Consider the following 14,244-nt stretch of genomic DNA (forward strand, 5'->3'; position numbering starts at 1 on the left):
CTTCTGCTGCCCCTTACGCCTGGAATGCTCTTCCAGAACACTTGAGAACTACAAACTCAATCACTGCTTTTAAAACTCAGCTAAAAACTTTTCTTTTCCCTATAGCCTTCAAATATTGAGTTTGTTCTGACTCTATACTGTTAGCTTCACCCTACCTGGTGCCTGTTTACACTTCCCTGTGCCTGTTTGCATTCTCCTTCCCTCTTTATTGTTTACTACAACTTATTAGATTGTAAGCCTATGCGGCAGGGTCTTGCTATTTACTGTGTTATCTGTACAGCACCATGTACATTGATGGTGCTATATAAATAATAATAATAATAATAATAATAATAATAATAATAATAATAATAATAAATACGGAGGGGATTGACATCTGGGTCATGGAGGTTTGAAATTCCTCCCTGAGAGAGGGAGTGGTGCCGACCTCTTTAAAAGAGGCAGAAATTAGACCACTCCTGAAATTCCTAACCTGGACCTGGAGGATGTTAACAATTCTAGGCTGGCAGCTAACGTCCCCTTCCTGGACAAGGTGCTTGAGCGGTTGGTTGTAGGACAACTCCAGGCACTCTTGAATGAAATGGATTATCTAGATCTATTTCAATCAGGCTTCAGGCCTGGTATTGGAACAGAACTGCCTTGGCTGCCCTGTTGGACGACCTTTGCCAGTTTGGGGTGTGGACTTGGAGAGCTTCGGCTGTGGGGCGGTATATAAATGTAATAAATAAATAAATAAATCCAGAACTGTCACTTGAGGCACAGGTGGACTCAATGGCACTGAACACCTTTTATCAGCTTAGGCTGATATACCAACTGTGCCCTTATCTGGACAGAGACAGCCTAGCTACAGTGATCGTTAACCTTTGCAAATAAATAAATAATTTCAGTGATAACCCACAATTTAATCAACATCAAAGAATTCACTGAGTTGAGAAGCTTTATCAATGCTCAGAGTGCGGAAAAAGCTTCGGTCAGAGCAACCAACTTGATGCTTCAAGGAACTCAGGGCGGTGTACATAATCCTCCTCTCCACTTTTTTTTTTTTTTAATTTTAAAATTTTTATTATTAAACACTATACAACAACAACAAAAACAGCAAATAAAAATCACTTGATACATAAACATAAAATTGCCTTAATATCAAATATTCAAATGTAACCTATTAAACATATTTATACTAAACATAACAGTGCTCCCCCCACCTCGGGATCTCATTCCTGTTTCCAAAAACTCATAGTTTCATCTGTTGGTGGTTCCCCACTTCCTTTAGAGAACACAAACTCTAGGAACTTTTTCCATATACCCTCAAAATCATTCATTTTTACTATACCTCTTTTCATTTTAATATTACATGTCAATTTATCATTTATAGCAATGTCCCACACTTCTTTATACCATTCTTCAATATAATAGTCTCTTTGAATCTTCCAGTTCCTAGCTACAATCAGCCTCGCAGCCGTCAGCAGGTTCGTTATCAGTTCTTTCGTTTCTTTATTACATTTAAGTTCTTCTTGCAGTGAGAGTAATGCAATCCTTGGTGTAACCTCTACTTTAAATCCCACAATCTGCTCAATCTCAAAGAACACCATCTTCCACAACTTTTGCACATGTTTACTATCCCACCACATATGTAAATACGTTCCTTTTTCTCCACAACCCCTCCAGCAATCTGCTGAAAGCTGCTTATTAATCTTATTTAATCTGACCGGAGTTAAATACCACCTCCATACAAGTTTATAGTAATTCTCCTTTATTCTTACTGACATATTTCTCAACACTCTCTGTCTCCATAGTCCTTCCCATCTCTGCTGTCCTATTTGTATCTTCAAATCAGACTCCCAAACCACTTTCCCGACACTATCCAACACTCCTTTCTCAACTAATATATTATATAGTTGACTCATTAACCCTTTTGTCCCTATATTTTGTCCCTTATCAATTTCTTTTTTTCAATTAATTCCTCAAATTTCGTCCTCTCTCCACACTCTCCATTTTCTCTTATCCAATTTTTAGTCCATTGTTCCAATTGCCCATAGTTTAACCACGTTAATTTTAAATCTTTTAAAACTTCTTCCAACCTCTCTCTTGTATTCATCCCCCTTAACCATTCTCTTAATTTCAATTTGTTTTTTCTTTTAAAACTTTGCTTAATCTATTCTTTAAGTTTTCAGGAAATTTCTTTAGCATTATCACCGGTGTTAAGGAGGAATTACTTGAAAGCAGTTCCTTTTTATATTTATTCCAAAGTTCCCAATGGAACTTCAAAAAGTGATTATCTAAATCATTAAGCCATTTACCCTTCCCTTTCTCCTTAAAAAATACATTCTGCAATTTTAACTCAATATTACCTAATGTATTTTCCTCCATCCATTCTAAGTCCCCTACCCCTAAAATTGCTTCAACAATATGTCTTAACCTGTTTGCTATATAATAGTACTCAAGGTTTGGGAGACCCAATCCACCCTTCTTTTGGCTTAAATACCATTTACTTTTATTAATCCTTGATTTCTTCTCAGCATTACAGTAGTTATTTATAAGATTCTGCCAACTTTTTAACTCTAAATCTGAAATTCTTATTGGTAACATCCTAAAGAAAAAATTGATCCTAGGTAAAATTTTCATCTTTATTAAAGCTATTCTTCCAAACCAAGAAAGATTCAGTTTCTTATACTTCTTTAACTTTTCTACTATCTCTTTTTTCAATCCATTTAAATTCTCACTTTCCAAATCTTCTAAATTTTTAGTAATCTTAATACCCAAATATTTAATTTTTTCTTTGCTTTTCAAAACTGAAGCCTTCCCTTCCCATTCCTTTTCTTCCTTTTTAGTATAATTAAATAACATCAATTCCGATTTTGCCCAATTTATTCTTAACCCCATAACTTCTTCAAATTCTTTCAACTGCTGTTTAATTCTTTCCATTTTACCTATAGGATCCCTAATAGTGATCAATGTGTCATCTGCAAACATATTCAACTTTATTTTATTACTGCTACCTATCCCCTCTATCTCCCCATCTTCTCTTATTGCGTTTGCCAACAATTCCATCACCAATACAAACAGGACTGGCGAGAGTGGGCATCCTTGTCTCGTCCCTCTGGCTAGTCGTATCTTATCCGTTATTCCGTCGTTTACTACCACTACGGCTGTGTTTTTAGAATATAACTGCTCTATTATTGCTCTACATTTAATACCAAATCCCATTTTATTTAAAACCAACTTTAAAGTTTGCCAACTCACACAATCAAAAGCCTTAAAAATATCTAACGCTAAAATACCCGCCTTATTCTTTGACTATTTTATCCCCTGTATTACATTCAGAACTCTACCTATTAATGTGTGCATCTGTCTACCTGCTATGAAACCACATTGGTCTTCCCCTACATAATTAGCTATACATTTATTTAACCTTTTAGCCAAAATAGTTGAAAATTTTTTAGCATCTTGATTTATTAACGAAATTGGTCTATATGAATCAGGGAGAGTCAAGTCCTTATCCGGTTTCGGAATTAAAATTATTATAGAATGCTCCCATGACTCTGGAATCTTCTCTCCACTTTATCCTCACAACAACAACAACAACCCTGTGAGGTGGGTTGGGCTGAGAGTCTGTGACTGGCCCAAAGTCACCCAATGGGTTTCCATGGCCGAGGGGGGACTAGAACCCGGATCTCCCGATTCCCAGCCCAACACCTTAGCCACTACACCACACTGGCTCTATTACACATCTCACCATTACTCCACAGTCTCCCAGGCTGCCAGCAGAAACATTGGGAGGGAGCTTGTACAGAGTCAGACCATGGGTCCATCTAGCTCAATAGTGTCAACACTGGGTGGCAGCAATGGCTCTCCACGGTTTCAGGCAGGATTTTTTCAAGGCAGCTCCAGTGTTTAAGATCTGGAGATGCTGCAGATCTAACCTGGGACCTCCTGCATGCAAAGCAGGTGCTCTAACCACTGAGCTATGGCTTCTACGACTCTTTCCTTTCGTCTCCACCCAGCTCACTGCCCTGTCTATCTCGCCATCATTATTTGTAGGCTGCTTTCAAGACTGGGACCCTCTCAAAGTGGGACTTTCCAAACGAAAAAGGCACCCAGTGGATACAATCCATGCTCTGATTGTGGGTACTTGCAGATTCGGTGATGATATTTCTTATCCGGCCAATAACTAACGCCCTCTGGGTAGGCTGACCCTATGAAAAGGAGGACAGGGCTTCTGTATCCTTCGCAGTTGTATTGAAAAGGGAATTTCAGTAGGAGTCATTTGTAGGCATTCAGCACCTGGTGAAATCCCTGCTTCCTCACAACAGTTAAAGATGCAGGAGCTATACTAGAGTGACCAGATTTAAAAGAGGGCAGGGCTCTTGCAGCTTTAACTGTTGTGATAAAGAAGGAATTTCACCTGATTCCCCATATATACAAATGACACCTGCTGAAATTCCCTCTTCATCACAACAGTTAAAGATGCAGGAGCCCTGTCCTCCGTTCCATAGGGTCATTAGGGTGACCCTATGAAAAGGAGGACAGGGCTCCTGTATCTTTAACAGTTGTATTGAAAAGGGAATTTCAGTAGGAGTTATTTGTAGGCATTCAGCACCTGGTGAAATCCCCGCTTCCTCACAACAATTAAAGCTGCAGGAGCTATACTAGAGTGACCTGATTTAAAAGAAGGCAGGGCTCCTGCAGCTTTAACTGTTGTGATGAAGAGGGAATTTCACCAGGTTCTCCATATATACAAATGACACCTGCTGAAATCACCTTTTCTATGCAACTGTTAAAAATGCAGGAGCCCTGTCCTCCTTTCCATAGGGTCACCCTACATTAAACAAAAACGGGACAGAATGGATTTTATTGACAGAAGTGGCAGAGAGGGAGGAAGGAGGAGGAGTGGGGGCGAAGCGGTTCATGCCACAGGATGGTGGGTGGGGAAAGAGGGGCTGCCCCAGAGGGGGAGGACTGTGGGCGTGCAATGGTGCTGACATCCTATAATATCCACCGGCCAGCATTTGGAAGAATCCACTGCAGCTCTTTGGTGTTGCCTCCATCTAAGGGTTAAAAGGAGCGAGTGTGCTGGGTCCTAGAGAGGCCCCTTGAAGAGCCCAGGTTGTTTGAATGCGCTCACTTCCTCCTCCTCCTCCTCTCCCCCCCCTTTGGAAAGCAGCCTGGGAGGTTTGCATGGTGTTTGCATTTGCAGCCTCTTTTCCCCTGCAGAGGAGCAGGTGGGTGCAGAATGCAAGGGGGTCCCAGGGGGTGGAAAGAGCCCCCCCCCAGTGCAGGAGCAGAGAAGGGAGGGAGCCTGGGGCGGAGGGGGGCAGGTTTTGGGGTGAGGAGGGGATAGATAGAGACACTGACCCCCAAGCAGCTGACCCACTTGACTTTGGTGCAGTTCATTTTCTGTATTCTGTTTTGCTAGGGTGACCCTATGGAAAGGAGGACAGGGCTCCTGTGTCTTTAACAGTAACGTAGAAAAGGGAATTTCAGCAGGTGTCAATTGAAGAGGGTGAAAATCTCTCTTTATCACAGCAGTTAAAGCTGCCCTCTTTTAAATCTGGTCACTCTAGTATAGCTCCTGCAGCTTTAACTGTTGTGATGAAGAGGGGATTTCACCCACTTCAATTGACACCTGCTGAAATTCTCTTTCCTACGTTACTGTTAAAGATACAGGAGCCCTGTCCTCCTTTTCATAGGGTCGCCCTAGTTTTGCACAGCTCCAAGTTTTGCTAACAGTTTTGTTTGATTAGCTTTGGATCCTTTGGGGCCACAGTTTGCACGTTTGACTTCTACACCCTGGGTTCTAAGAGGAGCCTCTTCCAACTTTCCTCTGGGTCTGCAACATCCTGTTCTTCAGATCTGTGCCTGGCATAGGGAGCTACACCTTCCCTTTAATCACCCTCCTTCATTCCTTTTCTGCAAAAGTGTAGACTATAATATGATGACCATATGAAAAGGAGGACAGAGCTCCTGTATCTTTAACAGTTGCATAGAAAAGGGAATTTCAGCAGGTGTCGTTTGTATATATGGAGAAAGGAAAGGAACCTCTCCTGCAAGCACTTGAGTCATTGCTGACTCCTAGAGGGACACCTGCTTTTACTGATGTTTTCTTGGCAGACTTTGTAGCGGGGTGGTTTGCCATGGCCTTCCCCAGTCGCAGTTACCTTTCCCCCAGCTAGCTGGGTACTCATTTTACCGACCTTAGAAGGATGGAAGGCTGAGTCGACCTGAGCCGGCTACCTGAGAACCAGCTTCCGCTGGGATCGAACTCAGGCCGTGGGAAGAGTTTTGGCTACAGTAACTGCCGCTTGGTGAAATTCCCTCTTCATCACAACAGTTAAAGCTGCAGGAGCTATACTAGAGTGACCAGATTTAAAAGAGGACAGGGCACCTGCAGCTTTAACTGTTGTGATGAAGAGGGGATTTCACCAGGTTCCCCATATATACAAATGACACCTGCTGAAATTCCCTTTTTAATACAATTGTTAAAGATACAGGAGCTCTGTCCTCTTTTTCATAGGGTCACCCTAGACAATAATCTTAATGTGGCTGAAAGTTTTTAACATTGCTTTGAACTAGTTTGGACTTTAGGAAGTTTAACTAGAGCTAAATAACAGTTCAACTGCTGCTAGTTGAGTCAAGTAGTCTTTTTAACGTTGTTTACTAAGAGGTCTTAGCAAGGGTTAAACCAGTGTATTTTGCATAGTGTACACATGTTTCACACTTGACATATGTGATTGTGATATTCTTTTACATTTGCCTTCTTTATAAACCCTTCGTATCTTAAAGCTTCCTATGTGGTATGTTGCATTTCCTTAATAACTTGAAAGGATATTCACTGTTTCTTTGCTTAAGATTTAATTTAAACTTTTTAAACATATTTAACTTTGAATAGCCTTAAGTCAGCTCTGGTTACACTCTCTCTCCCATTGGGGCAGAGTCAGAACCTCATTTTCAATCAGGAGCCTGGTTCCTGTGGGACCAGGGTTGTAAGGACCCATCAGAGACAGGTCCTGGGTATTAAGTTGGCCACAAATATATATATATATATATATATATATATATATATATATATATTTAACGCAGCTCCCAATTTTCATTCCTACAGGAAAGTCATTGCCTGAAGAGGGAAGTTGGAGCAAAGCAAGGAGAATTTTTGAGTCCTGGTGGAAGATGGAAGAGCAGAACTTTGCTGCCCCTGAGGCAGGAAAAGGCCCCCATATCATCCAGGAAGGGAGCAGTACGGAGCTCTGGGAAAGAAGAGTCCAGGAGAACCAGCGTGGGACCAACCTAGAGCACCAGCTCTTCAGAGACTTCTGCTACCAGGAGGCTGAAGGGCCCCGAGAAGTTTGCAGCCAACTCCACCACCTTTGCCGTCACTGGCTGAAGCCAGAAAGGAACACGAAAGCTCAGATGCTGGACCTGGTAGTCCTGGAGCAGTTCCTGGCTGTCCTGCCCCCGGAGATGGAGAGCTGGGTCAGAGAATGTGGAGCGGAGACCAGTTACCAGGCGGTGGCCCTGGCAGAAGGCTTCCTCCTGAGCCAGGCAGAGGACCAAGAGCAGGTGAGAGAATTTCATCCTGATAAAACTCCCCACTAGTATCTCAACTTTTGTGTTGCATTACAAAAGAGATGCCCCCATTTCCAATGTCTCCCCTCCCCCGGAATAATTGTGCTAAATGTGAAGAAGAGGCCCTCCTTGAAGGATCTTCTACCAATAATTTGCAGCTTTTTACTAAGATCAGCCTCTGTACCCAAGGACTGGAGAATGGCCAATGTGGCAGCCATTTACAAGGCAGTTCGCTAAATTGGTTGAAAGCTTTACTAAAACAAAAAAAGCATATAGAAGGACAAGCCCTGCTGAAAAAGAATCAGTATGGCTTCCTCAGAGAGCAGGAATAAATACAAAGCTTTTCACAGTCTAGCTCCTTCCTATCTTTCCTCTCTCACCTCACACTATTGACCCGCTCGTGCTCTTTGCTCCTCTGATGCCATGTTTCTCACCTGCCCAAGGGTCTCTACTTCCCTTGCTCGGCTTTGTCCATTTTCTTCAGCTGCCCCTTACGCCTGGAACGCTCTTCCAGAACATTTGCGAACTACAAGTTCAATTGCAGTTTTTAAAGCTCAGCTAAAAACTTTTCTTTTTTCTCAAGCTTTTAAAACTTGATTTTGATCTTACTTTTATACTGTTAGTTTTTCTCTACCCTGTGCCTGTTTGGTGCATTCTCTTCCCCTTCTTAGTGTTTTATTATGATTCTATTAGAAAGTAAGCCTACGCAGCAGGGTTTTGCTATTTTATTGTTTTATTCTGTACAGCACCATGTACACTGATGGTGCAATATAAATAAATAAATAAATAGTGTAAACAGTGGAGTCCCTCCTGATCACAGGAGAAATGAATGAGTTTGTAAAGTTCTGGGGAAGAAAGGGATCCTTCTTCAACCGGTGGCAGAGTCTTCACAACAGGACAGGAATAGCATTTGTGGACATCAAACTTTACAGCGAAAGATGCTGGGTGTCAGGGAACGTCTGGGAGATTCTATCATTCATCCTGGTTGGTTTTAGGAGGGTGTTGAAGTACTTTGCTTATGCCAGGATTGAGCTATTAGCCCCAAATCACACATCCTTATGGGCTCCCCTGACAAAGACATAACTTAGTGTCCTCTGTGGTTTGGATGGTAGATCAACTTTAGAAGGAGCCCTGAAATGCAAAGAGATGGGGAAACGCAGCCCTTGGCCTTCACCTGACCCATTTCTTTCCTTCCTAATCCCTCTTCTCTCTCTGGAATCCTCCCTCCTGTTTGAGATCCAGGGGATGTTGGCCAAATTGCCCACAGTTTTCCCCAAGGCAGAGAAGGCTCCATCGGACACCGCACAGAGGCCGCTGGACAGGTGGATCTTGCAGGAGGGTGACGGACGACCCTCCTTACTGGGTAAGGATTAGGGGGACGTATTTCCTCACGGTCTCTCTTTCTCAATTACTCCTGAGGTGCATGAGCTGCTTTAACTTTCTCCTTGATTTTGCGGATGGAGAGAGACTCAAAAAAGATATGTTCTTTGTAATATGGACAAACATTGATTCCAATAAGGCAATGAAAATGCAATTGCTTAAGAACGTTAATTTACCTTCCCACCTTCTCTGCCTTCCTCACAGGGAGTGGAAAAAACCAGAGAGAGAGTGAACAGATCCTGGGGGATCCTTCTAGGCCTCCTTCGCTTGGTGGCGGAGTGGAAGCAGTTTCTGCGCAGCCTGGGCAGGTAGGGGAGTCCTGGGTTTCTCTGTCCCCTGCACATCTCTTTGGTCCTGGAAGAACCTGCCCCTTCACATTTGCTCTTCTCCAAGATGGCTTCTAGGAAGGCCTTGAATGTCACTCATGAAGCTCTGGCATTTAGAAGGAGGACCTCACCATCCTTGTCTTCGTATGTTGCTACATAATGCGTAAAGAGAACATCATTTCTTCTGCTGCTTTCAGGTTCTGGTGACTTTTGAGGAGGTGGCCGTGCATTTCTCGGAGGAGGAGTGGGCTCTGCTGGATCCAGGCCAAAGGACTCTGCACAAGGAAGTCATGGAGGAGAATCGTAGGATCCTGGCCTCTCTGGGTAAGGAATGAGACCCCTCTGAGTAAGGCTTCCTCTTTGCTGTCTTGACAGGACCTACAAGTTGGAAGTATGAGTGTGCCATCAGAATTTAACTTTTCGGGATCTCCCATCCCTCTTGAACTTTGTTTTCCTTCCTAATTTCAAGCTACGGGATCTGACACAAGTTTTCTCTGAGCTTTTTGAAATTGGGTTCCCTAACTTCCAATGTCCATGCCAACTAAGATTTCCTTTCAGAGCACTCATCATCATGGATTCGAAGATGACACGGACACTTTCTCCCAAAGTTTCTGCCACTTTTACTTCCATCCACCAGGTCTTTCCTATAGGTTACAATTAAAAGTCCCGGACAGCAAATCTGCCTGTTCCTTCTTTCACCCACTTGAGAGTTAAACTAGCCTAAGACACCAGGTTTGCTGAAATTCTCCATTACTGCCATGACTTGTCTATGTGAACATTTACAAGAATCTGCCTCTCCAACCATTTTTTTAATCTTGTTAATAAAACCAGCAAACCATTTGTTTTGTGCCCTGATTTCAGGAAGATTTCTATTTTTATTCTTTCAGGTGAGCACAGGAAGAGCAAGGAAAATGGCGTACACCAGAGAAGGAAAACTGAAACTGAAGAGAAGAGGGAAAACAAATCCATTTCTTTGGAAGGGTCAGACGCCCATGAAATTCCAATACTAGAAGAACCAAGTAAAAGAAAGCTTCAGAGTAAAAGCTCTCCATACCTAAAGACTCAGAAGATTCACCTTACCAAACGTCGACGATTTTGCACGCAAGAGAAACGATTTCAGTGCTTGGAGTGTGAGAAGCAATTCAGTTGCAACTCAAAACTTAACTCGCATAAAAGAATTCACACAGGGGAGAAGCCCTATGAATGCCTAGAATGCGGAAAGAATTTTGCTCAGAGCACAACCCGAAAGCGACATCAAAGAAACCACACAGGGGAGAAGCCTTATAAATGCTTAGAGTGCGGAAAAAGCTTCAGTCAGAGCAGCCATCTTAGATTTCATCAAAGCACGCACACAGGGGAGAAGCCCTATGAATGCCTAGATTGCGGAAGGAGCTTTGCTCACAGCATATACCTAACGCAACATCAAAGAATCCACACAGGGGAGAAGCCCTATGAATGCCTTGAGTGCGGAAAGAGCTTTGCTCACAGTAGGTACCTAAAGCGGCATCACAGCGCTCACACAGGCAAGAAGCCCTATGAATGCCTTGAGTGCGGAAAGAGCTTTGTTTACAGCACAGACCTTAAGACACATCAAAGCACTCACACAGGTGAGAAGCCCTATGAATGCCTTGAGTGCGGAAAGCGCTTTGCTTTCAGTAGATACCTAAAGCGACATCAAGGCACTCACATGAAAGAGAAGCCATGAAAGTGCTCAGAGTGTGGAAAGCAATTCATTCATTCTATATTTGAATTGTTACAGGCCCTTAAGAAGGCCTAATATAAAGCAAGAAGCCAATCAATCCCTTGGGCTTTTCTACAATAAACAATGCAGCAGGGCTATTCTTACGTTTTTATATTCTGAAGTTCTCCGTTATGGCACCTACTTTAGGGAAGGCCCCATCTCTGGTATGTTTAAGTGTATTTTAATCTTATATCAATTTTGCTGCGTGGTTTTATCCTAGTTGTGCTTTTTATACTGTATTTTGTATTTGTGCTTTTAACCTGTTGGTTGTTTTATGATGGTTTTAATTTTTGTGAACCGCCCAGAGAGCTTCGGCTATTGGGCGGTATAAAAATGTAATAAATAAAATAAATAAATAAATAATAAGTGTCTATTAAAGACTCCAGGACTGCCCTGAATGATTGCACTGATCAGTGTGGGGTTGTGTTTTTTAGTAAGTATTGTGCATTTAGTTTAAATTTTAACAGATGAGATCTTGTATTTACTATGATGTATTTTAGTCACTGGATCATCTCAAGGAAAGTTGGGGCTGAGGCATCAAAGTATTGTGTAGTATAGGGTGACCCTATGAAAAGGAGGACAGCGCTCCTGTATCTTTAACAGTTGCATAGAAAAGGGAATTTCAGCAGGTGTCATTTGTATGCATGTCTCACCTGGTGAAATTTCCTCTTTATCACAACAGTTAAACCTGCAGGAGCTATGCTGCAGTTATACTGTGACCAGATTTAAAAGAGGGCAGGGCACCTGCAGCTTTATCTGTTGTGTTGAAGAGGAAATTTCACCAGGTGTGACATGCATACAAATGACACCTGCTGGAATTCCCTTTTCTATGCAGCTGTTAAAGATACAGGAGCCCTGTCCTCCTCTTCATATGGTCACCCTAACTAAAAGAGATAGGTACTCACTTTTCTTTAAGAGAACATTCACTTGATTTTGCTTATCTAGGAATTTCTTGGCTTCTTAGCAACTCTGGTTCAGAGCTGGGCACTTTTCCAACACTATGGAAAGGAGGACAGGGCTCCTGTATCTTTAACAGTTGCATAGAAAAGAGAATTTCAGCAGGTGTCATTTGTATGCATGCAGCACCTGGTGATATTGTTGTTGTTGTTATTATTATTATTTACCCACCTCTCCATTTTGATTGGGGCGAGGCAACAACAGTAAATATAAAATACATAAAACTAAATTAAGAACATATTATACATTATTGAAACATCCAAAAACATTCTGAAAACTTTCTAAAATCCCCCTGGATAGGCCTGCCAGAAGAGATCAGTCTTGATAGCTTTCTTGAATTCCCTCTTCATCACACCAGCTAAAGCTGCAGGAGCCCTGCCTTCTTTTGTATCTGGTCACTCTAGCTATATTGTTGTGATGTTTAACTGTTGTGATGAAGGGGGAATTTCACCAGGTGCTGATGCATAACAACGAGACCCGCTGAAATTCCATTTTCAATACAACTGTGAAGGATATGGAAGCCTTGTCCTCCTTTTCACAGGGTTAGCCTACCCAGAGGACATTAGTTATTGGCCAGATAAGAAATATCATCACTGTGTCTGCAAGTAACCACAATCAGAGCGCCGATTGTATCCACTGGGTGTTTTTTGTTTGGAAATCATTTAGGATGACCATATGAAAAGGAGGACAGGGCTCCTGTATCTTTAACAGTTGTATTGAAAAGGGAATTTCAGCAGATGTCATTTGTATATATGGAGAACCTGGTGAAATTCCCTCTTCATCACAGCAGTTAAAGCTGCAGGAGCCCTGCCCTCTTTTAAATCTGGTCTCTCTAGTATAGCTCCTGCAGCTTTAACTGTTGTGATGAAGAGGGAATTTCACCACAAATCACACCTGCTGAATTTCCCTTTTCTATGCAACAGTTAAAGATACAGGAGCCCTGTCCTCCTTTTCATAGGGTCACCCTAAGAGTGGGGACGGCAGGTGGGTTGTGTAGGGTGACCCTATGGAAAGGAGGACAGGACTCCTGTATCTATACTGTATTTTAGAATTTTAAATTTTGTATACTCGTTTTTATCTTAATTTTAGAATTTCTGTAAACCGCCCAAAGAGCCCTGGTTATGGGAGCATTATATAAGTGCAATAAATAAATAATAAATAAATAAATCTTTAACAGTTGTATTGAAAAGGAAATTTCAGCAGGTGTCATTTGTATATATGGGGAACCTGGTGAAATTCCCTCTTCATCACAGCAGTTAAAGCTGCCCTCTTTTAAATCTGGTCCCTCTAGTATAGCTCCTGCAGCTTTAACTGGTGTGATGAAGGGGGAATTTCACCAGGTTCTCCATATATACAAACGACACCTGCTGAAATTCCTTTTTCAATACAAAGGCACAGGAGCCCTGTCCTCCTTTTCATAGGATCACCCTAGTGTAATAGTTTATCTTAATTTTGTAAATGGGATCTATTTCCGGTATTACGTGCTCTTTGGGGATCTACAAAGCTTTCCTTAACACCCTACAACACAGAACATGTGTGAAGATGACAACTGTGGCTTCTTGTTTGCTTAATTCGAAAGAGCAAAAAGTTCCAGATCCCTCTAATTGGCAGGAGGGGAATGAAACCAAAGGAGTTGGGGATGCAGAAGAACGTGCCAATGGTCTTGCTGCAAAGGGATACATTGGTCCCAGTACTAGGGTGACCATATGAAAAGGAGGGCAGAGCTCCTGTATCTTTAACAGTTGTATTGAAAAGGAAATTTCAGCAGGTGTCATTTGTATATATGTGGAACCTGGTGAAATTCCCTCTTCATCACCACAGTTAAAGCTGCAGGAGCCCTGCCCTCTTTTAAATCTGGCCATTCTAGTATAGCTCCTGCACATTTAACTGTTGTGATGAAGAGGGAATTTCACCAGGTTCTCGAATATACAAATGACACCTGCTGAAAATCCCTTTTCTATGCAACTGTTAAAGATACAAGAGCCCTGTCCTCCTTTTCATATGGTCACCCTACCCAGTACCAATCCCTGTGGGACCCCAGTATGCTTATTACTGACCTTCACTGACTGTTAGTTTTACCCTACCCTGTGCCTGTTTGCATTCTCTTCCCCTCCTTATTGTTTCATTATGATTTTATTAGAATGTAAGCCTATGCGGCAGAGTCTTGCTATTTACTGTTTTACTCTGTACAGCACCATGTACATTGATGGTGCTATATAAATAATAATAATAATAATAATAATAATAATAATAATAATAAGTATTTACTTCCCTCCCTTG

The 14,244-nt window shown here is 42.0% G+C and overlaps 3 protein-coding genes across 3 annotated transcripts in view; 2 read left to right on the top strand and 1 right to left on the bottom strand.

The window, feature by feature from the left end:
- The window catches only part of LOC134396393 (zinc finger protein 124-like), a 177,938-nt gene extending 166,717 nt beyond the window's left edge, over positions 1-11,221 (top strand). The window contains exons 3-6 of the mRNA XM_063122876.1: positions 8,797-8,923; positions 9,145-9,248; positions 9,464-9,590; positions 10,154-11,221. Of these exons, the coding sequence (XP_062978946.1) occupies positions 8,797-8,923; positions 9,145-9,248; positions 9,464-9,590; positions 10,154-10,971 (1,176 nt within the window). The 3' untranslated portion in view covers positions 10,972-11,221. The remainder of the gene's footprint in view (positions 1-8,796; positions 8,924-9,144; positions 9,249-9,463; positions 9,591-10,153) is intronic.
- Positions 1-14,244, bottom strand: part of LOC134396281 (zinc finger protein 420-like) — a 918,719-nt gene that overhangs the window by 410,067 nt on the left and 494,408 nt on the right. The window lies entirely within an intron of this gene.
- Positions 5,158-14,244, top strand: part of LOC134396311 (zinc finger protein 345-like) — a 190,452-nt gene continuing 181,365 nt past the window's right edge. Inside the window, exons 1-2 of the mRNA XM_063122759.1 lie at positions 5,158-5,219; positions 7,100-7,554. The gene's annotated coding sequence lies outside the window, so the exon portion shown is untranslated. The remainder of the gene's footprint in view (positions 5,220-7,099; positions 7,555-14,244) is intronic.

This window comes from Elgaria multicarinata, chromosome 3 (assembly GCF_023053635.1).
Source record: "Elgaria multicarinata webbii isolate HBS135686 ecotype San Diego chromosome 3, rElgMul1.1.pri, whole genome shotgun sequence".
Taxonomy (NCBI): domain Eukaryota; kingdom Metazoa; phylum Chordata; class Lepidosauria; order Squamata; family Anguidae; genus Elgaria; species Elgaria multicarinata.